General features: G+C 39.1%; 1 protein-coding gene across 2 annotated transcripts in view; it reads left to right on the top strand.

Annotated features, from left to right (window-relative positions):
* ATAD2B (ATPase family AAA domain containing 2B) overlaps nt 1-26,239 on the top strand; it is a 180,800-nt gene that overhangs the window by 55,476 nt on the left and 99,085 nt on the right. For both annotated transcript variants that reach the window (XM_012497764.2, XM_003270569.2), the window contains exons 9-13: nt 2,147-2,245; nt 3,980-4,091; nt 7,004-7,119; nt 8,356-8,530; nt 14,676-14,764. In XM_012497764.2, coding sequence (XP_012353218.1) covers nt 2,147-2,245; nt 3,980-4,091; nt 7,004-7,119; nt 8,356-8,530; nt 14,676-14,764 — 591 coding nt within the window. The remainder of the gene's footprint in view (nt 1-2,146; nt 2,246-3,979; nt 4,092-7,003; nt 7,120-8,355; nt 8,531-14,675; nt 14,765-26,239) is intronic.

The following is a 26,239-nucleotide window of genomic DNA, read 5'->3' as shown; positions in this document are numbered from 1 at the left end:
AAAAACCCCAAAAAACCCCAAAACAATTCCCTCTTCCCCCACCAAAAATGGATGCAGAAGGTAATGAAAGGATTCCGATCAGTAGAGAAGGAGTAGGAGGTGGGTTAAGGATCTTAAGGAGAAGTTGAGAAAATCTGGGTTGCTAATGGGACATGTGGGCATTGGAATGGAGTACTGATGCACAGATTTTGGGACATCTTTGAAGACTATTTATGCTTGAAGTAAATTACTGACAATGATTCCAGCTTGTATGGTTGTGTGGATTTTCATTAGTGTGTTCAGCATTCTACTTTTATTACTTGGATTGATACAGGGTTGGAATTTAGCAAGTGTAATGGAAGAAAAAGGAGACAGAGTCAGGTAGGAAGATTAAAAACTGAAGTAATAGCTTTTCCTGTGAGGCTTGACAGAAAATTAAGCCACGAAGGGAGTTGACTCTGAGTCATTGGGTGCTTAGGTATAATAGGCCTTGATGAGTTGAAAGTTGGTATGTTAGAAGGTTATGTTCAAAAAGTAGGCCATTAAATTTTAAAATTGCATTGGTGGAGAGCAGTTCACGTGGTAACAAGATCCGAGGTAAGATCATGGCAAATTTTTTTTTTTAGTAAGGCAGAGCTGAGGGTGGTTAAATGGCTAGGCAGGTGGTAAGTGAAACGTAGGTAGGGGTGGAGAAAAAAACAATATAAGGGATATTTACAGGGAGTGTGGCTAGGACTCAATGGCAGTGATTATGTGGTGGGCAAAAAGGGATTTAGGATGATTTTTGAGGTTTTTTTTTTTTTTTTTTTGCAAACTACTGGTTAGTGGAACTGCTAACTGAATATACAGTTTAAAAGAAGTGGTTGAAGCATTTGATTTGGATATGATGAACTCAGTTTGAACACTTTGTGAGCACACAATTTTGTGGTGGTTTTATTATAGTATTTTTTTAGGTATCTTAGAGATGTCATGAGTTACACTAATAATCTGGCATTCATTAAGTATTATTTTTCCTTTGTGATGACTTTAGCCTGGCAGATTACCTAATCTCTCCATAGTAGTTCTGGTTATAAACTGTTTTTTTCTTCAAAATATTTTATGTATTTTATAAGAAGTTCAAACAGGATGGAAATATCTTAAGTGGAAAGTTAAAGCCCTTGTCCTCTGTAAACCAGTGTATTATTTTTCCTTTGTTCTTTAAACGTCTGGACTGTGACTATTTGGGAAAGATAAAATTAAAAAAAAAACAAACTTTTTTTTCCTGAGATTCTAATGTTATTTATCAAACAGTGACAGATATTCACTAAATTTGGATGTAATTTAAATTGGTTGCTGGCCCTGTGCAGTGGCTTATGTCTGTAACCCCAGCACTTTGGGAGGCCAAGGTGGGTAGATCACTTGAGCTCAGGAGTTTGAGACCACCTTGGGCAACATGGCGAAACTCCCTCTTTACAAAAAGTACAAAAACTAGCCAGTGTGGTGGCGGGTGCCTGTAGTCCCAGTTACTTGGGGGTTTGAGGCGGGAGGATCGCTTGAGCCCCGAAGGTTGAGGCTGTAGTGAGCCCTGACCTTGCCACTGCACTCCAGCCTGGGTGACAGAGTGAGACACTGTCTCAAAAAAAAAAAAAAAAAAAAAAAAGTTGATTACTGACTCCCTTCCTGAATTATTCTGTTTTAAAAAACTTTAGGCTTTCTATTCTCCTATTTTTTTTTTTTTTTTGAGAAGAAGTCTTGCTCTGTCACCCAGGCTGGAGTGCAGTGGCGCAATCTCAGCTCACTGCAACCTCCGCCTCCTGGGTTCAAGCAATTCTCCCTCCTCAGCCTCCCGAGTAGCTGGGATTACAGGTGCCCACCCTGTACCTGGCTAATTTTTGTATTTTTAGTAGAGCTGGAGTTTCACCATGTTGGCCAGGCTTTTCTCGAACTCCTGACCTCATGATCCGCCCACCTTGACTGCCCAAAGTGCTGGGATTACAGGCCTTTTTTTTTTTTCTTTTTCTCTGCAGAACTTGCTACCTTTATACTTCATGTAAACTGTATGAGGGTAAAAATCTTAATAAATATTTGCTGATTGAATTTCCTCTGAGCTAATTGTAGATATTACAGTGTGTTTTAAAAAGTTGTTTGCTATTATAATGGTTTTAAGGATTTTACTCACTTTAAATAGGAGAAAGAAGCATGCCATTCATAGTAGTGACACAACTTCTTCTGATGAGGAACGCTTTGAAAGAAGGAAATCAAAGAGCATGGCAAGAGCAAGAAATAGGTTAGTAAAATTTTTAGTGTTATTTCCATGGTAGAAAAAAGGAAAAATAAGGCTTTTTTTTGAGTGATTTTCTTATCTATACTAGCACTTTGCTAACGTTGATATTCAACACATATTTTAGACTAGATTAAGACATTGACTTGGTTTCTACTTAGCTTTTCTTTCAGTAAAAATCTAACCTTTCCCCAAAATTATTTAGTCTGAAGGTACTTACGATAAAATAATTTGTGGAGAGGGAAAGTAAAGAGAGCTAAGGGAAACAGGCCAACCTATATGGCAGTGTCTGTCTTTTCCTGTGTACCTCCTTTCTAATCTAAATCCATTTAATGAGGTTGATTTTAGGTACTTATAATGATTACAGTATTATAGCAGTCAGATTAAGACATGGTTTCTAATAGAATTATCTCAGGAGACCTTGGATTTTTATTGGAAAAAATTACTTTGTTTTTGTTGTCGGTTGAACAAGTGCCTCTGGTGATCTTTGCCTAACTAGGGTAACTAACTGATCACTGTTGGGCTCACTAAAACCTCAGAGAATTTTCAGTGGAGGAGTAAATAAAGTGTCAAATTATTATTTATTGTAGAAATACCAAGTTTTCAGTTAGCAGGTCTTGGAAACAAGTTTGGATTGGTTAGATTGTGTACTAAAAAAGAATTTCTCATGTGAATGATGGAAAGAAAATGAGAAAAATCTAAGTTTAAATAAGAGTTTAATGCCTATTTAATCCGAACTATTCTGATAATCTACTTTGATAATATATTTTTATAAATTAGGATTCAGAAATATCAATGAAGTTACATTCATTATAGATGCTAGACTTTTTTGAGGCTGTTAATGTCACTGGTGTTTACCCAAAGTTAAAAGAGGAAGTCGACTATATTAATTTACAGAAATTAAATAATGTAGTGTATTAAATAATGTGTTAAGTAATGTAGTGTAGAGATCTCTCTTAAGGTAGTTACACAAAAGATGAAGCTTAGTGTTCAAGATGTGATCTCTAATTGGTTTTTTTTTTTTAAAAAATGGAAAGACAATTTTTTCAATCGTATAACTGAGTAGACATATTCATGTAATAGCTGAGGATAGATTTAAATATTATAATAAAGGTTGGGCTGATGGCTTACGCCTGTAATCTCAGCATTTTGGGAGGCTGAGCCTAGGAATTGGAGACCAGCCTAGGCAACATAGTAAGACCTTGTCTGTATAAAAAATCAGCCAGGTGTAGTGTTGCCTGCCTGTAGTTCCAGCTATATTTGGAAGGCTGAGGTGGGAGGATCACTTGAGCCCAGGAGGTTGAGGCTGTAGTGAGCCGTGATTGCACCACTGCATTCCATCCTGGGCAACAGAGTGAGACCTTGTCTCAATCAATCAATCACTCAATAGCTTAATTTTATTTTAATCCCATATAGTACATATAGGTTTATTTTTATTTTATAGTTGTATAACATGGGATGATTAGGTATGTTAAGATATTTTCCTAAAATGGAATAGATTGGGCTCTTTGGGCAAATAGATTAATGATCTTGTTTGCTTTATCTAGTGAGTAACTTAATTTTTGGCCATTGACAAGAATGTAAGAAAAGTAGAGTAAAAGTATGAAATCCTTTGATATTATTTTCTGGGTTATGAGAAAAAGGAGAAAGATGAAGACACATCAAAGAATGTAAACTTATTTTAACATTAAAAATGTGAAACTTTTAATGCAGCTTTACTCACACTTTTATAAATTTCAGATGTTTGCCTATGAACTTCAGAGCAGAGGACTTAGCTAGCGGTATTCTCCGAGAACGAGTGAAAGTGGGTGCAAGCTTGGCTGATGTTGATCCAATGAACATTGATAAATCAGTAAGTTTTGTAAATGTTTTTCTAGAAGTTTTCTTTTTTTTAAAAGTTTTTTTCTTGTTTCTAAAGCAGCTTGTAATCATAGTAGAACTAGAAAATTCGGATATGACAGTGTTAATGTTTCGATGTATATGTTTTGAAACCTAAGAACCCTAACCACAAGTGGTGCTTAGTCAGGTATTTTCATTTCAGTGTTACTGGAATATGTAACAGGTAGGAAATGAGGCTGAGAAGGTTATGAGGGGCAAGGCTTCATAAACCATGGTGAACAATGGGCTCTTGTTGAAATTGCCTAGTTTCATGATTTTGTATTTTGGGTAGATCACTCTGGCTATAATATAGTTAATGAATTTGGGGGAAGCAAGGCTAGCATTAGGGAGACTGGATGTTGCTGTAGTCTAGTAATCTGGAGTAGTGGTCATGGTAGAAACTAGGATAACTTTGAAGAAGCAAATGGGTTTGAAAGAATTAAGGATTGAATTCAGAAATGACAGAATTTGGTGAATTAATTGCTTTTGGGGAACGAGGGAAAGGTACAACTTGAGAATATTACCCAGGTTTCTAGCTTAGGTGACTAGATAGATAATGGATGGTCTCGATGGAAAATGGCTTGATTCTCTGAGTAGGGAACATAGGAAGAGGAATAAATGTTTGAGGCAGGAAGATGATTTAATTAGTTGTATTTAACTAATACATGTTTAGGTATCTGAGGTATACTACAAGTGGAAGCACCTTGTAGGTAATTGGTTATTTAGGTTTGGCATTAAGGAGAAATATCTGGACTAGAAATTCAGATACGGGTCATCAATATAAAGAGCAGTGGGGTCACTTTGGAAAATGGATGATTGATCACAGCTGGGGAAGATATGTAGCACAAAAACAGACACAAGACTTGGAGGACGTGGTAGATTCTTTCTCATTGTTAGTAGTGTCTTATTTTGGGGGATATTTTGGAATAAGGTTACTGCATAACCAAGAATTTATTTGATACATTTTTTCTTTGTTCCCAAAAATCTCTCTATACAATGTAATTTAAGTGATTTCCATAGAGAGATTTAAAATAAGTTATCAAATAGAATTGCATATATACTTGAAGATGAAATTTTAACTGTCTCTAATCTGAAGTCATAGAGGAAAATGCTTATCTTACTTTATTAATGGGGACCTAAGAAAATATCAGAGTATTGCATATGACCAGAATCCCATTTCTAATAGCGCATCTTCTCAGAAGACCTTACCTAATGATCTTTGTTTATTTGGCTTACCAGCACTTTACTCTTTTGAATCTAGTTAATTTCTTTTTTGTCTTTTAAGAATTTTTTTCGTTTTTATTTTCCTTTCATTTATTTTCATCTGTCCATTTACAGATGAATCTAGTAAATTTTAGATGTCTCTGCCAAAGTAGACTAAATTCTTTTTCTCTTTTTTTTGTTTTTGAGACGGAGTTTCACTCTTGTTGCCCAGGCTGGAGTACAATGGCGCGATCTCAGCTAACCGCAACCTCCGCCTCCCAGGTTCAGGCGATTCTCCTGCCTCAGCCTCCCGAGTAGCTGGGATTACAAGCATGCGCCACCACGCCCAGCTAATTTTGTATTTTTTTAGTAGAGACGGGATTTCTCCATGTTGGTCAAGCTGGTCTCGAACTCCCAAGCTCAGTGATCTGCCCGCCTTGGCCTCCCAAAATGCTAGGATTACAGGCATGAGCCAGCGTGCCAGGCCACTTATTTCTTTAAAATTTGATACCAAATACAAGAAAATTTAGCTTCTCTTAGAATGTTTCTGTTATTTAACTTGTTTTTATTTTTCTGTTAATAGTTTACTTTCACTTTTTCTATCATAGTAATACTTTCATTTTCAAGTACCATAACAGAATGAAGAAGCAGGGAAGAGGCAGTCACAGTTAACATTTTGGGCAAAATTTTCTTCAAGCATTTTTTGTCTGTACACTTTTTTTCTTACAAAGCCTCCTAGCTATTTAAACTGTTATGGGTGGGAGGAACAATCTTTGCTGCTTCTTGTGATAGATCAGTGTTTCTAAAATCATTTTTTCATCATTGTCCCATAAAGAAAAAAAAAGTAAATTTCTCTCTGACTAGAGAAATTAAATATTAAAGAATAAGATTTTGTCAGGTAACATTGACCTTGGAAGGTCTACAGACTATTGTAAATAGCTAAGATTTTTTCTTGCCCTACCCCTGAACCAATTTTTGCCCGTGAGGACAATATTGCCCCCTTCTGAGAATACATGTACAAAATAATTATATATTTTTAAAGCCATTTAAACTTTTTTTTTTTTTTTTTTTTTTTTTGAGGTGGAGTTTCACTCTTGTTGCCCAGGCTGTAGTGCAATGGTGCGATCTCAGCTTACTGCAACCTCCACCTCCCAGGATCAAGCTATTCTCCTGCCTCAGCCTCCCAAGTAGCTGAGATTACAGGCGTGCGCCACCATGCCCAGCTAACTTTTGTATTTTTAGTAGAGATGTGGTTTCACCATGTTGGTCAGGCTGGTCTTGAACTCCTGAGCTCAGGTGATCCACCCACCTTGGGCTTCCAAAGTGCTGGGATTACAAGTGTGAGCCACTGTGCCAGGCCCATTAAAACTTGGCATAATATAAAAATTATATGTGTTAGTATAATATAAAAATCTCCTATAGATACCTATTAAAGTTTTAGGTTGGGGATTAATCCTGGTTCTGAGTTACTAGATTAAATAATGGTAGCTTAATTTGCCTGAACTGAAATGTAAACTTGGATTTTATTGTTGGCCTTATTTTTCTACACTTATTTGTAGTTATGTTCAAAAGCTTCTGCTAAAGGCATGTTATTTCTGAATCGTAAGACTCTTTTATAAATTTTAAAAATTCTATAAAACATATAAAATTGTTTTATATCAAATTTTTCCCCTTCTTTCCAAGGTACGGTTTGATAGCATAGGTGGATTGAGCCATCATATTCATGCACTAAAGGAAATGGTAGTATTCCCACTTTTATATCCAGAAATTTTTGAAAAGTTTAAAATTCAGCCTCCAAGGTAAGCAATGTCATAGATGTTTATTATTGTTATTACTGTTACTTTCTCAAATGTTATTTGAGTAAATTACTATAAATATAAATATTTGATATATATTTATTTGATGTGTCCTAGCAATGACAGTTAGAAATGAAATGTTATTGTTTAGGGTCCAGAGGCCATGGAACTAAGTATGTTCTTGAAGTTTACATCTCAGGATTTAAGTCAGGCACTTGATAAGATTCTTTCTGTGGGCCCTAAATACACAACCAGATTGCCCAGATGGGTTTTTCTGAATTTGGCTCCCAATGCATTGAGTTTGATGCTATATGTTATTTACTCTTGGAAGCACAGTTTTATTGATGTGTTTCTTTGACTTGATGATGGAGTATTTTTGAAATAGAGTGAGCTTGATAACTTATTTGTAGGAACAGATTGTGCCTGAATATGAGGTGGATAGCTGGGGAACTATTGGAAAAGGCTGAGAAATTATGTTAAAGAAGATTGGGCAGAATAGAATATTCTGGCTGGGCACGGTGGCTCAAGCCTGTAATCCCAGTACTTTGGGATGCTGAGGTGGGTGGATCACCTGAGGTCAGGAATTCGAGACCAGCTTGGCCAACATGGTGAAACCTCGTCTCTACTGAAAATACAAAAATTAGCTAGGGGTGTTGTCGTGCATCTGTAATCCCAGCTACTCGGAAATCTGAGGCATGAGAATCACTTGAACCCAGGAAGCGGAGGTTGTGGTGAGCCGAGATTGCGCCTGGGTGACAGTGAGATTCCGTCTCAAAAAAAAAAAAAAAGAATATTCTGAAGATACACATATAGGCTGTTAGATTTAAACTGATAAATGTCTGTTTTCTTTAAGGAGGCACTTTTAATTCAGATTTTGTTCTAATTTATTTTTCACGTTAAGGATATGGAAAATCTTATTAAAGAGTCATTTAAATCTATATCATTTCTTTTGAGTATTTCTACATTATTCTAAAGATGTGAAATTTCTGGGTCACTGGGAAACATTTAAAATTTCTACATATCTTGCCAAATTACTCTGTACTTTATTTCTTGTCTGCCAAAGCTTGGTGATTTAAGGACTTAGCAAAGTAAAACTTTTGTCTATATACTGGAAAAAGCTTTATCAATGTCTAATAATTATACTTCAGTACAAAATTGAAGGGAGGGACATTTTTTAAAATTGGTTATCAGCAGTGACGATAATATAATTTACACTTCTTGATTTTTTTATTCTTCCAGGGGCTGTTTGTTTTATGGCCCTCCTGGCACAGGTAAAACCTTGGTTGCCAGAGCATTAGCTAATGAATGCAGCCAAGGAGACAAAAAAGTGGCTTTTTTTATGCGAAAAGGAGCAGATTGTTTGAGCAAGTGGGTTGGTGAATCTGAAAGGCAACTTAGGCTTCTTTTTGATCAGGTAAGAGAAATCATCTAATTCAAGAGTCTTTTCTGTTGTGTTCTGTTCTTTTCTTTCTTTGTTTTTTTTGAGACAGGGCCTCTCTCTGTTACCCGGGCTGGACTGAGTGCAATAGTGTGATCTCGTCTCACTACAGTCTTGGCATCCAGGGCTCTAGCAATTCTCCTGCATCAGTCCCTGCCCCAGTAGCCTCAACTACAGGTGTAAATCACCACGCCCGGCTGATTTTTGTATTTTTTATAGAGGTGGGATTTCACCACATTGGCCAGGCTGGTCTCGAACTCCTGGGCTCAAGCAATCCGCCTGCTGAGAGTATTTTCTTTAGACTGTTTAATACATTTAATCTGCAAATACAAACTGTTTATGAGGAAGCATATTTTCCATCCAATATGTTATATTCAGGGTCAGTAATCTGTGATTGTTTGCCTTAGAGGTATTTAATGGCAGTTTCACTAGTACTTTTGAATATCTATGATGGCTCATAAAACATTTATTGAGGTGGGTGCGAGGTATATAATACCATCTTAGGCGCTTTAGACAACACAGGATATAACATATATATTACTAGATTATAATCCAATTGGGGAACTACAACAGGCATAAAAACTTAAGTATCTGTGCAAGAAATCTTACAAAGCAGTGTGTTATTTTCATGAGTTGTAAATTCGGTACTAGAAGAATTCAGACATGAGTGAATGCTTTTAAAAGGCAGAGCGGAGTGAATAAATATCGTGGACTATGTCTACTATTTATTTGTAACAAAAACTTTAAAGATGTTATTTCCTATACGTTTTAAGAATTATTCCAGCTGGGCACAGTGGCTCACGCCTGTAATCTTGATGTTTTAAGAGGCCAAGGCAGATGGATTGCATGAGCCCCAGAGTTCAAGGCTGCAGTGAGTGATTATGACACCACTGTACTACAGTCTGGGCAATAGAGTGAGACTCTGTCTCTCAAAAAAAAAAAAAAAATTAAAAATCAGTCCAAATATAAATTTACTTTTAATTGTTTGAGTTAGTGAAGGATGCCATTCATATTTGGCAATGCAGCATATATTTGATGTCTGAGGAAATTCATATGAAATAAAAAATAACTTCAAGCTTTGAGCACCTATTACTAAGATGGTGTGTATGAAAGTCCTTTGTAATTGGTAAAGTACCTCACAATTTCTTTTTTGAAAGGGTCACGCTCTGTCACCCAGGCTGGAGTGCGGTGATGTGATTATAGTTCACTGCAACCTCAAACTCCTGGGCTCAAGTGGTCTTCTGGCCTTGGCCTCTCTAGGTAGAACTACAGGTGTGCACTGCCACACTTGCCTAATTTTCAACTTTTTGGAAAGACAGGGTCTCAAGGTGTTGCCTAGGCTGGTCTTGAAGTCCTGGCCTTAAGCTATCCTCCCACCTTGGCCTCCCAAAGTGTTGGGATTATACGCATGAGCCTCTGTGTCTGGCCCAATACTATTTTAAAATTATTAATAGTATCAAAAACTGCTAGGTAATGGATTTAGAAAAAGGAGTAGGTAAGATTTTTACCTTGAAGGTGTCCAGCGTCTAATGGCGAGTCAAACATGCAGTCTGAATGCTTCAAGAGAATTCATTAATAATTAAACAATAAAAATATAAACATTTATAGATGAAGAATTGGCTTGGCATTGCTGGCATATTATACAATGATTTAAAAATTTTAAAGTTATACTTTTTAGCCATTTCATACTGGGGCTAGGGATGCCTCTTGGTTTTATTTAAAGCCATAGCATAAATCATGCTATTCCTTTTGTCTAAATTTACTTTATTTCTGTTTCATAGTTTTGTTGGTGGGTAGGAATAGTTGAAATGTTTGCTTTATTTTTTAAGAAAATTGCTGGTAATCCTGATTTTTTTTTTTTAAATGAAAGATTCTGCATTCGTAAGTTAAGGATATGGTCTATGCACTAAACAAAATGAAGGCACTACAGTGTATTGGCTAAGAGAGTGGCCTTCTGTGTCAGAAAAATGTTTGTGTCTATCTTTACCATTGAATATAACATTAAGTAAATCAAAACATTTAATCTTTAGTAGCCTCTTTTGTGCAATGGTAGAAAGAATACCTATCTTACTAGACTATTACGAGATTTCACTGAGAAGACACAAAATATTTATCACAGTGACTGGCACGTAATATGCCCTACCTCCTTTTTGCAATTCTGTGAAGGTGTAGCTATAAAAAAAAAAAAAAAGGAAAAGAAAAACAACAACAGCTGTTTGTTTCATGTATGTAAAAATAATGATCAACACTCCCAAAGCACGGGGATTACAGGTGTGAGCCACTGCACTGGGCCATAATTCCAGTTTTTTAAACCTTTTTTCCCCAAAACCCCCATCTTGTGGTTGAATTGTTTTTTTTTTTTTTTTTGAGACGGAGTTTCGCTCTTGTCGCCTGGGCTGGAGTGCAATGGCGTGATCTTGGCTCACTGCAACCTCCACCTCCTGGGTTCAAGTGATTCTCCTGCCTTAGCCTCCCAAGTAGCTGGGATTATAGGCACCTGCCACCACGCCGAGTTAATTTTTGTATTTTTAGTACAGACAGGGTTTCACCATGTTTCCAGGCTAGTCTGGAGCTCCTGACCTCAGGCGATCCACCTGCCTTGGCTTCCCAAAGTGCTGGGATTACAGGCGTGAGCTCCCATGCCCAGCCTGAATTGTCTTTCATTTCAAATTATTAGGAAACATTAAAGTTTAGTGCATATCAGTCAGGAGAAATGGAAAATTCATATCTCTTCCTTAGTAAACTGACCTTCCTGTGAACTGAGAGTTTCCTTTAATTTTGAAACATAAGCCACATAAATTTGAGTAAATTATATGACAAAAACTTCTCATTTGTTATCTAATATTCATTCATCTTAAATCAAATTCTTTCTAGATCTAATACTTAAGTGAGAAAAATGACACTGCAAATGTACCAGATGAAAACATGGGAGAATTTTGTTTATAATCTCAGAGTAGAGAGGTCTAACTATGTAAGGAAAGATCTAGCACATAAAAGAAATTTTTAGATTCTGCATGGCAACAAAATACCTATTTTTGTTTTGTGCTGTTAGAACAGAAGATCACAGACTGTGTAATTTAGAGTGAACAGAAATTTATTGACTCATAGTTCTGGAGACGAGGAAGTCCAAAATCAAGGCGTCTGGTCAGTGCCTAATTGCTGTGTCATAACATGACAGAAGACAGCATCACGTAGCAGAAGGGCAAAGAGAGAGACAGAATGCACAAGATGGGGGCGAACCCACTCTCACAATAATCTACTCCTTAGATGTCAGCCACATTAGTCCGTTTATGAGGGTGGAGGCCTCAAGACCTACACACTTTTTAAAGGTCCCACCTCCCAATATCTGTCACAATGGCAATTAAATTTCTTTCTTTAGACTGAGTCTCGCTCTATCACCCGGGCTGGAGTGCAGTGGCACAATCTCGGCTCACTGCAACTTCTGCCTCCTGGGTTCAAGCAATTCTCATGCCTCAGCCTCCCGAGTAGCTGGGATTACAGGCGCCCCCTGCCACGCGTGGCTAATTTTTGTGTTTTTAGTAGAGACGGGGTTTCACCATGTTGACCAGGCTGGTCTCGAACTTCTGACCTCAAGTGATCCTCCTGTCCCAACCTCCCAAAGTGCTGGGATTATAGGCATGAGCCACCAAGCCCGGTTGACAATTAAATTTCAGCATGAGTTTTGGAGGGGACAAACTCAAACCATAGCAATACTAATTCAAAAGATAAATGATACTCTTTGCAGAAAAATATTTGCATTTCCTTTTACAGACAGAGCATTCACATTTAAAGTAAATAAATAAGCCTGGGCAACATGGTGAAACCCTGCCTCTATAAAAATACAAAAATTAGCCAAGTGTGTTGGCATGGACCTGTAGTCCTAGCTACTTAGGAGGCTGAGGCGGGAGAATTGATTGAGCTGGTGGGTGGAGGCTGAGGTGAGCTGTGATTATGTCACTGCACTCCAGCCTGGGTGAGAGAGTGAGACCCTGTCTCAAAAATTAAAAATAAATAAATAAATTAATAAATAGCTTCTAGAACTCACTAAGCAAAAGACTAGTGATCTTGTGAAGTAATGGGCAGCATAGGAAAAGCAATATAAATGACTTTTACGGATATATAATGTATTCATCTTTACTTATAAATAAGAATTGAAAATAAAATGAGATAACATTCTTTATCCTAAAAAATTAGCAAAGGTCAATAAGTTTGATAATACATGGCTGGTGAGCACCCTTAAATATTGCTGGTTAGAGGGTAAAATGGTACTTCAGTGGATGGCAGTTTGCAAATATCTAACTAGATTAGAAATGACACATGCCTTTTGAGCCAGTAGTTCTACTTTTAGGATTTATTATATTATTATGTTTATACTCATATGAAATGATAGTTATTTATTTACTATTATTTGTTACAATATTGTTGCTAATAGGAAAATATTGAAAACAGCCTAAGTATCCATAAGAAGGGGACAGGTTTAACTATGGCACATCCATATGGTGGGACATCATGTAGCTGTTGAAAAAGAATGAGGCAGGCTGGACACAGTATCTCAGACGTGTAATCCCAGCACATTGGCAGGCTGAGGTGGAAGGGTCATTTGAGCCCAAGAGTTTGAGACCATCCTGGGGAACATAGCGAGAACCCATCTCTCCAAATACTTAAAAATCAGCTGGGCGTGTTGGTCCCTGCCTGTAGTCTCAGGTACTCTGGAGGCTGAAGCAAGAGGATTGTTTGCATTTGAGGTTGTAGTGAGCTGTGATGTGATCATGCCACTGCACTCAAGCCTGAGTGACAGAGTAAGACCCTGTCTGAAGAAAAAAAAAAAAAAAAAAGAATGAGACAGGTCTTTATGTACTTATACGGAAATTACTTAACAACATACATTTTTTTTTTTTTTTGAGACGGAGTCTCGCTCTTGCCCAGACTGGAGTGCAGTGGCGCAATCTCGGCTCACTGCAAGCTCCGCCTTCTGGGTTCACGCCATTCTTCTGCCTCAGCCTTCCGAGTAGCTGGGACTACAGGCGCCCGCCACCAGGCCGGCTAATTTTTTGTATTTTTAGTAGAGATGGGGTTTCACCGTGTTAGCCAGGATGGTCTCGATCTCCTGACCTCGTGATCCGCCCGTCTCGGCCCCCCAAAGTGCTGCAATTACAGGCATGAGCCACTGCGCCCGGCCCATACATTGTTATATAAAAAGAATATGTAGGCTGAGTGTGGTGGCTCACGCCTGTAATCCCAGCACGTTGGGAGGCCAAGGTGGGTGGATCACCTGAGGTGAGGAGTTTGAGAACAGCCTGGCCAAAATGATGAAACCCCATCTCTACTAAAAATACAAAAATTAGCTAGGTATGGTGGTGCATGCCTGTAATCCCGGCTACTCGGGAGGCTGAGGCAGGAGAATCACTTGAACCCGGGAGGCGGAGGTTGCAGTGAACCAAGATTGCACCACTGTACTCCAGCCTGGGCGACAGAGCAAGACTCTGTCACAATAAATAAATAAATAAATAAATAAATAAAACCTAAAATAAATGAATAAAAAATGTGTATAGTGTGCTGTCATGCGTGTTTAAAAAATACACTCTGAGGCCAGGTGTGGTGGCTCACGCCTGTAATCCCAGCACTTTGGGAGGCTGAGGTGGGCAGATCACGAGGTCAGGAGATCGAGACCATCCTGGCTAACATGGTGAAACCCTGTCTCTACTAAAAAATACAACAAAAATTAGCCGGGTGTGGTGGTGTGTGCCTGTAGTCCCAGCTACTCAGGAGGCTGAGGCAGGAGAATGGCATGAATCCGGGAGATGGAGCTCGTAGTGAGCCGAGATCGCGCCACTGCACTTCAGCCTGGGCGACAGAGTGAGACTCCGTCTCAAAAAAAAAAAAAATACACTTTGGTTTGTATATAAGTATGTATCGAAGAATAAACAAACTGGAAACAGTAGTTGGTTACTGGAGGAGATGTGGTTGTTGGAGACTGGGTGGTAAGATTTCCTCTTTGCTGTATACTCCTTCATACCTGCTGCATGTTGTACCATTTGCTTTTATTACCTATTAAGAAAGTATAATGAATTTTAAAAATGAAAACAGATACTATAAATATTATTTGTTTTCTTTTTACTAGGCATATTTGATGAGACCTTCTATAATATTTTTTGATGAAATAGATGGATTAGCTCCAGTTCGCTCTAGCAGACAAGATCAGATCCACAGGTAATTTTTCCTTATCTGATTATTTTGATTTCTTTTTTACACATTGACTTGGTAGTTAGCCTTAGCCCTTAGCTAAGTGCTGTGAGGCTTACAAAGACATTTAAAACAATCTGTGTCTGTGAGGACTACTTCTTTCTCTTAGTACAGGGGTCAGCACACCACAGCCTGTGAGCCAAATCCAGGCCTGTGTGTGTTTTTGTAAATGAAGTTATATTGGAATACAACCATGTTCATTCCTTAAGCATTGCATGTGGTTTCTTATGTGCTTCAAGAGTAGAGTTGAGCAGCTGTGATAGAGAGACCGAATGCGTTGCAAAGTTTAAAACATTTACTATGTGGGCTTTTAATTTTTTTTTTTTAATTTATTTTAGAGATGAGGTCTTGCTCTCTTGCCTAGGCTGGTTTTCAACTCCTGGCCTCAAACCATCCTCCCCAATCAGCCTCCCAAAGTGCTGAGATTACAGGCGTGAGCCACTGTGTCCAGCCTATCTGACCTTTTACAGAAAAAGTTTTCTCATCCTAATTTAGCATAATTTTTTGGTTTTTTTTTTAGAGACAGAGTCTCACCCTGTCACCTAGGCTGGAGTGCAGTGGTGTAATCGCGGCTCACTGCAACCTCCACCTCCTCGGTTCAAGTGATTCTTATGCCTCAGCCTCCCAAGTAGCTGGGATTACAGGCATGTGCTGCCATGCCTGGCTAATTTTTGTATTTTTCGTGGAGATGGGGTTTCGCCATATTGGCCAGGCTGGTCTTGAACTCCTGGCCTTAAGTGATCTGCCTGCCTCCGCCTCCCAAAGTGCTGGGATTACATGCTTGAGCCACTGTGCATGGCAGTAGCATAATACTTTGAAATTTCTCCATATCATGTATTTTTTTTTTTTTTTTTGAGACGGAGTCTCCCTTTGTCACCTAGGCTGAAGTGCAGTGGGTCAGTCTCTGCTCACTGCAACCTCTGCCTCCTGGGCTCAAGTGATTCTCCTGCCTCAGCCTACTGAGTAGCTGGAACTATAGGCACCCACCACCACGCCCGGCTAATTTTTGTATTTTTAGTAGAGATGGGGTTTCACCATGTTGGCCAGGCTGGTCTTGAACTCCTGACCTCAAATGATCCGCCCGCCTCAGCCTCCCAAAGTGCTGGGATTATAGGTGTGAGCTACTGTGTCTGGCCTCGGTGTCATGTGTGCTAATATTTTATTCTTTTTCACTCCTCAGTAGTATTCCTTAATGTATATGTGTGTGTGTATACTGCTATTTATTTTTCAATCTACCATCTGATGGGAGATTTGTTTTGCATCTATTTTTAGCTATTATGATAATGCTACTACAGGTTGAGCATCCCAAATCCAAAAATCTGAAATCTGAAATGTTCCAACATTTGAAACTTTTTGAATTTTCATATGGCACTCGAAGGAAATGCTCATCAAAGCTTTTTCAGTTTTGGATTTTGGGATTCAGGAAGCTCCACTGGTAAATATAATAATGCAAATATTCCAAAATCTGAAAAATATCCCAAATTTAAAATAATTCTGGTCTGAAGCATTTTTTTTTTTTTTTTTTTTTTTTTTTTTTTTTTTTTTTTTTTTTGAGACGGAGTCTCACTCTGTCGCCCAGGCTGGAGTGCAGTGGCGGGATCTTGGCTCACTACAACCTTTGCCTCCCGGGTTCAAGCAGTTTTCCTGCCTCAGCCTCCCAAGTAGCTGGGATTACAGGCATGCGCCACCACACCTGGGTATTTTTTTTTATTTTTAGTAGAGACTGGGTTTCACCCTATTGGCCAGGCTGGTCACGAACTCCTGACGTTGTGATCCACTCCCTCAGGCTCCCAAAGTGCTGGAATTACAGGCATGAGCCACCATGCCCGGCCAGTCCGAAGCATTTTTAAGAGACTGGGTCTCATTCTCTTACTTAGGCTGGAGTGCAATGGTGTGATCATAGCTCACTGTAACCTCAAACTTCTAGGCCCAAGTGATCCTACTGCCTCAGCCTCCTGAGTAGCTAGAACAACAGGCATGCACTTCCCCACCTGGCTAATTTTTATATTTTTTGTAGAGACGGAGTCTCGCTATGTTTCCCTGATTGGTTTCTGACACCTAGTCTCAAGCGAGCCCTCCATCTTGGCCTCTCAAAGCGTCTCTACAAGTTTTTGTGTGGACATGTTTTCTTTTCTGTTGGGTAAATCCCTGAGAGAGGAATTTCTGGAGCCTATGGTAAATGTGTGTTTAAGTTTCTAAGGTAACACTGTACTGTTTTCCAAAGTGGTTTTACCATTTTTATTTTCCTATAATGTATGATAATTTGAGTTGTTCCTCATCCTTGCCAACAATCGGTGGTGTTAACTGTCTAACTTTAGCTGTCCTGGTGGGTGTACAGTAATGGATTTAATTTGCATTAATAGTAATACAAATAATATTAAGCTTTAATATTAATCCAGTAATATTGAGCATCTTTGTGTTTATTGCCCGTTTATATATTTTCATTTGTGAAATGTCTGTTAAAATCTTTTGCCCCACTTTTTAAAATCAGAAATTAGATTGTGTATCTTGTTGTGTTGTAGTCCTTGTATTTTTTTTTTTTTTTTTGAGAGAGAATCTTGCTCTGTTGCCCTGTTGGAGTGCAGTGGTGCGATCTCAGCTCACTGCAACCTCCACATCCCGTGTTGAAGTGATTCTCCTGGCTCAGCCTCTCGAGTAGCTGGGATTACAGGTGTGCGCCACCACACCCGGCTAATTTTATATTGTTAGTAGAGACAGGGTTTTGCCATGTTGGCCAGACTGGTCTCGAACTCCTGACCTCAAGTGGTCTGCCCACCGTGGCCTCCCAAAGTGCTGGGATTACAGGCATGAGACAACACCCCTGGCCCAGTCTTTGTTTTGAAATTTTTTTCCAGTGTTCTGGCTTGTATCTTTGTTTGCTTAGTTAGGACTTTTGAAGAGTCAAGGATTTTAATTTTGATAAAGCCACCATATAGATTTAAAAAATGTATCTGTGCCTTTTGTGTTCTGCTTGAGAAAAGTTGCCTAAATAAGTGTGGCAATAATTTTCTTGGATGTTTTCTTTGAAAATATTAGTAGCGTTAGCTTTTTTTTTTTTTTTGAGATAAAGTCTCGCTCTTGTGCCCCAGGCTGGAGTGCGATGGCACAATCTTGGCTTACTGCAACCTCCGCCTCCCAGGTTCAAGCAATACTCCTGCCTCGGCCCCCCAAGTAGCTGGGATTACAGGTACCTGCCACCATGCCCAGCTAATTTTTGTATTTTTGGTAGAAATGGGGTTCACCATATTGGCCAGGCTGGTCTAGAACTCCTGACCTCAAGTGATCCACCCACCTCGGCCTCCCAAAGTGCTGGGCTTACAGGCATGAGCCACCATTCCCAGCCAGTGTTAGCTCTCAATATTTAAGTCAATGATTCATTTTAAGTTAATGTTTGTGTATCAGTAAGAGGTGAGGGTTTGAGTTAATTTTTGTAGATAGTTTAAGGTATGGACTGAAATTTATTTTTTTTAATGCAGATATTCTTTTTTTTTTCTTTGAGACAGAGTGTCACTCTGTTGCCCAGGCAGGAGTACAGTCGTGCGATCTCAGCTCACTGTTGCCTCCACCTCCCCGGTTCAAGCGATTCTTGTGCCTCAGCCTCCTGAGTAGCTGGGATTACAGGTGTGTGCTACCACGCCTGGCGAATTTTTGTATTTTTAGTAGAGATGATGTTTCACCATGTTGGCCAAGCTGGTCTCGAACATCTGACCTCAGGTGATTCTCCTGCCTCGGCCTCCCAAAGTGCTGGTATTACAGGCATGAGCCACCATGCCCAGCATATTTTTTTATACAGATACTTATTTGTTCCAGAACCATATATTGAAGAGTTTACTGGCCGGGTGCGGTGGCTCACGCTTGTAATCCCAGCACTTTGGGAGGCCGAGGCGGGCGGATCGCGAGGTCAGGAGATCGAGACCACAGTGAAACCCCGTCTCTACTAAAAATACAAAAAATTAGCCGGGCGTGGTGGCGGGCGCCTGTAGTCCCAGCTACTCGGAGAGGCTGAGGCAGGAGAATGGCGTGAACCCGGGAGGCGGAGCTTGCAGTGAGCCGAGATCGCGCCACTGCACTCCAGCCTGGGTGACAGAACGAGACTCCGTCTCAAAAAAAAAAAAAAAAAAAAAAGAGTTTACTTTGTTAAATTTCTTGGCACATCTTTGACAAAAATTGACCATATAAATGTGTGTCTATTCCTAGATTTGTTAGTTGATTCCATTGATCTACAGGTCTATCCTTATACCACACCACTGTCTTGATTAATGCAGCATTGTATTAGTTCGTTTTAGTATAAGTCCTCCAAATTTGTTCTTTTTCAGAATTGTTGTAGTCATCTATTATCTTTCCATATACATTTCTAAAGCTTCTTGTCAGTTTCTTTAGAAAAGACTGTTGGGATTTATTTGGGATTGCATTTAATCCTTCGATCTATTTGGGAAGAATTGCACCTTATTCGTCTTTCAGTCTATGAACATGGTAATTCTGTTCATTTATTTAGGTATTCTTTAATTTCCTTTTCCTGTGTCTTATGGTTTTTAGCATAAGGATCTTAGGCATCTTTTGTTTAATGCATCCCTAAATACTTTATTGTTCATTTAATGTGAATGGAGTTTTAAAAGAAAATTTATTTTCTAATTGCTTACTGCTGGTTTATAAAAATACAGCTGAGTTTATAGACTTTGTATCCACAACCTTGCTAAATTCATTTGTTAGTTCTATTAGCTATTTTGTGGTTTCCTTACGGTTTTATACATATACCTTATCTGCAAATAAAGGTACTTTTACTTCTTCCTTTCCAATCTATGTCTTTTATTTCTTTTTCTTATTTCTTTGGCTAGAATTCACAATTAAATAATAATGGTGATAATGGAAATCTCACTGCCTGGTTTCTTCATTGGCTATAAAACATTGAGACTTTTACCGTTGAATGTGATTTTAACTAAGTTTTTCATAGGTGCCCTTTATTACACTGAGGGATTTCCACTATATTCCTAGTTTGCTGTGAGAGTTTATTTTACTGGGATAGAGTACCGAACTTTGTAACATATTTTTTTTTTCTGTCTCTCTTGAATTGATCATATGGCTTTTCTCCTGTATTCTATTAAGGTAGAGTATTATTTTGATTGAATTTTAGATTTTTGTTTGTTTGTTTGTTTTGGAGATGGAGTCTCGCTCTGTCGCCCATGCTGGAGTGCAATGGCATGATCTCGGCTCACTGCAACCTCCACCTCCTGGGTTCAAGTGATTCTCTTGCCTCAGCCTCCCGAGTACCTGGCATTACAGGCGCCTGCCACCATGCTTGGCTGATTTTTGTGTTTTTATTTTTTTTAATTTTTTTTATTTTTTATTTTTTATTTTTTTGAGATGGAGTCTCGCTCTGTCACCCAGGCTGGAGTGCAGTGGCGCAATCTCGGCTCACTGCAAGCTCCGCCTCCCGGGTTCACGCCATTCTCCTGCCTCAGCCTCTCTGAGTAGCTGGGACTACAGGCGCCCGCCACCACGCCTGGCTAATTTTTTTGTATTTTTAGTAGAGACAGGGTTTCACCGTGGTCTCGATCTCCTGACCTCATGATCCGCCCACCTCGGCCTCCCAAAGTGCTGGGATTACAAGCGTGAGCCACCGTGCCCGGCCGATTTTTGTGTTTTTACTAGAGACAGGGTTTCACCATGTTGGTCAGGCTTGTCTTGAACTCCTGACCTCAGGTGATCCACCTGCCTCGGCCTCCCAAAGTGCTGGGATTACAAGTGTGAGCCACTGCGCCTGGCCTGAATTTTAGATATTAAACTAACTTTGCATTCTTAGAATAAACCCCACTTGCTCATAATATATTGTCTTTCTAAAAAATTATTGGATTCAACTTGCTAATATAAAAAGTATTTTATTATCTGTATTAATGAGATTTTGATCTGTAATTACTCTTAAAATATCTGCATCTGGTTTTGGAATCAGTTTTTGATGTGTATTAGATGAGGTATACACTGAGTGTGATGGTGCATGCCTGTAATCCCACCACTTTGAGAGGCTGAGGCAGCAGGATGTCTTGAGTCTAGGAGTGCAAGAGCAGCCTGGGCAACATAGTGAGACCCTGTCTCGTAAAAAAAAAATAGATGAGATGGCATTCCCTCTTTCTCTATTTTCTGAAAGTGTTAGTGTAAGTTTGATGTTATTCATTTCTTAGGTGTTTGAGAGAATTCACCATGAAAATACCTGGGCCTGGAGTTTTGTTTATGGAAAGGTTTTTGATAGCAAGCTAAATTTCTTCAGTTGATACAGGGCTGTTCAAGTTTTCTATTTATTCTTAGGTCAGTTTTGGTAGTTTGGTAGTTTATCTTTAAAGGAATTTGTTCATTTCACCTAAGTCATGAAATTTACATACATTTTTTCCTACTATTCTGTTGTCTCCTTAATGCCTAAATAGTCTGCAGTAATATTCTTTTCATTCCTGATGGTGATAACCTGTGTTTTCTTTTTTTTTTTTCTTGATTAGTCTGGCTAGAGGGTTATCAATTTTATTGGTCCTTTCTCCCACAAAGAGACAGCTTCTGTTTTCATAGATTTTCCACTATTATTTTTGTTTCCAATTTTATACTACCTTTTTTCTTATGTTTTTAAAAATTAGTAGACTGAGGGGAATTTGTAGGCAGAGTATAAAAGATTTTTTAGGGCAGTGAAAATAGTCTGTGTTATACTGTAAGAGTGGATCCATGTCATTATATGTTTGTCCAAACCCATAGAATGTATATCATCAAGTGTGAACCTTAATGTAAACTATGGACTTTGTAGATTGTGATGTGTCATTGTAGGTTCATCAGTTGGAATAAATGCACCACTCTGTTGGGGCATGGGTATACATATGAAGGGGCAGGTGGGGGACGTATGAAAAGTCTCTGTATTTCCTTCTCAATTTGGCTGTTAACCTAAAACTGCTCTAACAAATGGTCTTGAAAATAGACTATTCATGACTGGGCACAGTGGCTCACACCAGTAGTCCCAGCACTTTGGGAGGCCAAGGACAGTGGATCTCTTGAGCTCAGCAGTTCGAGACCAGCCTGGGCAATGTGGCAAAACCCTGTCTCTACTAAAAGTACAAAAATTAGTTGGGTGTGGTGTGCCTCTGGTCCTAGCTACTTGGGAGGCTGACGTGAGAGGATCACTTGAGCCTGGGGAGGTCAAGGCTGCAGTGAGCCACCATCGTGCCACCGCACTACAGCCTAAGTGAGAGAGTGAGGCCCTGTCTCTGAAAACAAAAAATCTCTGTAAACTGGGTAGCTTAGAAATAGCAGAACATTATTTGTCATATTTCTGGAGGCTGGGATGTCCAAGATCAGGGTGCTAGCAGATTTAGTGTTTGGTAAGGACCTGCTTTCTGGTTCTGATGACTTCTCTTGTGTCCTTAAATGGTAGAAAAGACCAGCTAGCTTTTTCAGGTCTCTGTCTTTTTTTTTTTTTTTTTTTGAGACGGAGTCTTGCTCTGTCGCCCAGGCTGGAGTGCAGTGGCGCAATCTCGGCTCACTGCAAGCTCCGCCTCCCGGGTTCATGCCATTCTCTTGCCTCAGCCTCCCGAGTAGCTGGGACTACAGGCGCCTGCCACCACGCCTGGCTAATTTTTTTGTATTTTTTAGTAGAGACGGGGTTTCACTGTGGTCTCGATCTCCTGACCTTGTGATCCGCCCGCCTCAGCCTCCCAAAGTGCTGGGATTACAAGTGTGAGCCACCACGCCCGGTTCAGGTCTCCTTATGAAGGCAGGAATCCTCTTTATGAGGGTTTTGCCCTTGTGTCCTAATTACCTCCCAAAGGTTCCACCTCTTAACACTCTTAACACCTTAGCTCTTAACTCTTAATACCTCTTAACAACATTACATTGGTGATTAGGTTTCAATGTATGAATTTTAGGGGAATAGAAACATTCCATTCATAGCAGGCAGTTTTAGGGTTTCAACAAATGTGTAATGACACGTATCTGCTCTTACAGTATCATACAGAATATTTTCACTTCTCCCAAATCCTCTATTCATTCATCCCCCGTTCTCTTCTGCCCTGCAGAGCCCTCCCTCTCTCCCCAGCAACCACTGATCTTTTTACTATCTCCATAATTTTGCCTTTTCCAGAATGTCATATAGTTGGAATCAAACGGTATGTAGTTTTTTCAGATTGGCTTCTTTTATATAGCAGTATGTATTTCAGGTCTCCCGAGTCTTTTCTGTTTGTTTTTAATTTAACTCCCTTTTTCAGATTAAGATGGAAGCTTAGAAATTGATTGAAACTTTTATTTTTTTCTAATATAGGCATTGACTCCTGTAAATTTCCCTCTAAGCAATGCTTTAGCTACATCCCACAGTTTTTGACATGTATTCACTGTCATTCAGTTCAAAATAATTTCCAATTTCTCTTGTCATTTTTTCTTTGACACAATCATTATGTATTTAATTTAGATGTGTATTTAATTTACAAATAGCTGTGGTTATTTTTCTTGATTATTTTATTGTTATTTACTTCTAATTTAGTTTTATTGTGATCTAGAGATCATAACTCTTGAAGTAATTTTTTTTTTTTTTTTGAGACGGAGTCTTGCTCTGTTGCCCAGGCTGGAGTGCAGTGGTGCAATCTCAGCTCACTGCGAGCTCCGCCTTCCAGTTTCAGGCCATTCTCCTGCCTCAGCGTCCTGAGTAGCTGGGACTACAGAGGCATGCCACCACACCCAGCTAATTTTTTTTGTATTGAAGTCATTTTTAAATTTATTGCATTCTCCTTTATGTCCCAGTGTATCCTGTGAATTTGTATTCTGCTATTTATGGTATAGTGTTCTATAAATATAAAATAAGACAAGGCATTAATAGTGTTATGCAGACTCTTTTGTGGGGTTTTATTTTTTTGAGACGGAGTTTCACTCTGTCGCCCAGGCTGGAGTGCAGTGGCTCTGTCTGGCTCACTGCAACCTCCACCTCCTGGGTTCAAGTGATTCTCCTGCTTCAGCCTCCTGAGCAGCTGGGATTACAGGCCTGCACCACCACACCCAGCTAATTTTTGTATTTTTGTAGAGATGGGGTTTCACCATGTTGGCCAGGCTGGTCTTGAACTCCTGACTTCAAGTGATCTGCCTGCCTCTACCTCCCAAAGTGCTGGGATTACAGGCGTGAGCCACCGTGCCTGGCCTCTTTTGTTTTCTTACAGATGTTTAGGTCTAATTCTATTGATGGCAGAGACAAATATGTTAAAATGTCCAGCTATGATGAATTCTTTGTCCCTTTAATTCTGCCAGTTTTTGTCTCACATTTTAAAATTTTATATTAGTTTCATACACATTTATTGTGTCTTTATGTTGATGTTGCTTTCTTATATTATGAAATGTCCATGTTTATCTCATAATACACTTAATTTTGAAATCTATTTTTATCAGATAATAATTCACCTATTCTAGACTTCATGCTGTTTGTGTGGTATATTTTTTGCCATTAACTTGCTTTCAACCTGTGTTGTTCATAGACTATATAAATTGGGGTCTTATTTTCTTAATTGCATTGTCTCTTAATTTTAATTTGACTGTTTAGTCAATGTTTAATGTAATTATTGATATATTTGAATTGGGAATCATTTCATTTCCATTTTCTATTTGTGTCTGCTTCTTTCTTTTTCTTTCTTTTTTGCCTTTTTAAAAAACACTTTGAAACTTTGAAAGTTTTAGAGTCTCAATTTTGCTATTGACTTTTAAAAAGAGCTTTATTGAGGTATAATTGACATAAAATATATACTATATATATGTACACAATATTGACATTGATAAAGAGTAAAACTTGGAAGGTTTTAACATACATATATACTTGTGAAGCCGTAACTACAATCAAGACAATGAAAATACCATTTCCTTCAAAATGGACACTTATACTTTAGTGTGATTATTGATATGGTTAGGTTTAAATTTATCATCTAGATGTTTTTCTATTAGCGTATCTGTTTCTTGTTTCCCTTTTCCTATTGTCCCACCTTCATTTGGATTAGTTGAATAATTTTTATGATTCTAATTTGTTTCCATTGCTGGATTATTAGCCATTACTGTTTATTATTTTCATAGTAACTTTAGGGCTTACGATGTATGTCTTTAACTTGTAACCATCTGCCTTCAATTGATGATAGGCCATTTCACGTATAATATGGGAACCTTGAAATAGTATACTTGCATTTTTCTTCTGAGGTTTGTGCTATTGTCATACATTTTTTATTTTTTGAGACAGAGTCTCACTCTGTCACCCAGGCTGGAGTGCGGTGGCGCAGTCTCGGCTCACTGCAACCTCTGCTTCCTGGGTTCAAGCAGTTCTCCTGCCTGAGCCTCCTGCGTAGCTGGAATTGCAGGTGCACGCCACTATGCGTGGCTAATTTTTGTATTTTTAGTAGAGACACGGTCTCGAGCTCCTGACCGCAAGTGATCCGCCTGCCTTGGCCTACCAAAGTGCTGGGATTATAGGTGTGAGCCCTTGTGCCTGGCCTTATACATTTTATTTTTAAAACTTTAAAAACTTTTGAAGAATTGTAAATAAAAATATCTTAAATATTTTTTATACTTACCATTTCTGGTGCTCTCTATCCTTTTGTAGATGTTCATATTTCCAGTTAGTATCAGTTTCTTTATGCATACGTTTCTTACAGTGTGGGCCTGCAAGTGACAAGTTCTTTTGGCTTTTCCATATCTGAAAACACTTTTTTTTTTTTTTTTGGGATGAAGTCTCACTCTGTTGCCCAGGTCAGAGTGCAGTGGTGCGATCTCTGCTCACTTGCAACCTCCGCCTCCTGGGTTCAAGTGATTCTCCTGCCTCAGCCTCCCGAGTAGCTGGGGCTACAGGTGCGTGCCACCATGCCTGGCTAATTTTTGTGTGTGTGTTTTTTTTTTTTTTTTTTTTTTTTTTTTTTTTAGTAGAGATGGGGTTTTACCATATTGGCCAGGCTGATCTTGAACTCCTGACCTCGTGATCCGCCCACGTCGGTCTCCCAAAGTGCTGGGATTACAGGCATGAGCCACTGCACCTGGTTGAAAACACATTTTTTTTTTTTTTTTTTTAAACAAAAACAAAAACAGCTTTGTTTTTGAGACAGCATCTCATTCCCTTCACCAAGGCTGTAGTGCAGTGGTGTGATCATGGCTCACTGCAGCCTCGACTGATCCTCCCTCCTTAGCCTCCCAATTAGCTGGGGCCACAGGTGTGTGTGCCACTGTACCCACCTAACTTTTTTTTTTTGAGATGGAGTCTTGCTCTGTCGCCCAGGCTGGAGTGCAGTGGTGCAATCTCTGCTCACGGCAACCTCCGCCTCCCAGGTTCAAGCGATTCTCCTGCCTCAGCCTCCCAAGTAGCTGGAACTACAGGCGTGTACCACCACACCTGGCTAATTTTTTCATTTTTAGTAGAGACAGGGTTTCACCATATTGGTCAGGCTGGTCTTGAACTCCTGATCT

Source organism: Nomascus leucogenys, chromosome 19, assembly GCF_006542625.1.
Source record: "Nomascus leucogenys isolate Asia chromosome 19, Asia_NLE_v1, whole genome shotgun sequence".
NCBI lineage: Eukaryota > Metazoa > Chordata > Mammalia > Primates > Hylobatidae > Nomascus > Nomascus leucogenys.
The sequence above is the reverse complement of the archived record's forward strand: the minus strand, read 5'-3'. Positions and strand labels throughout refer to the sequence as shown.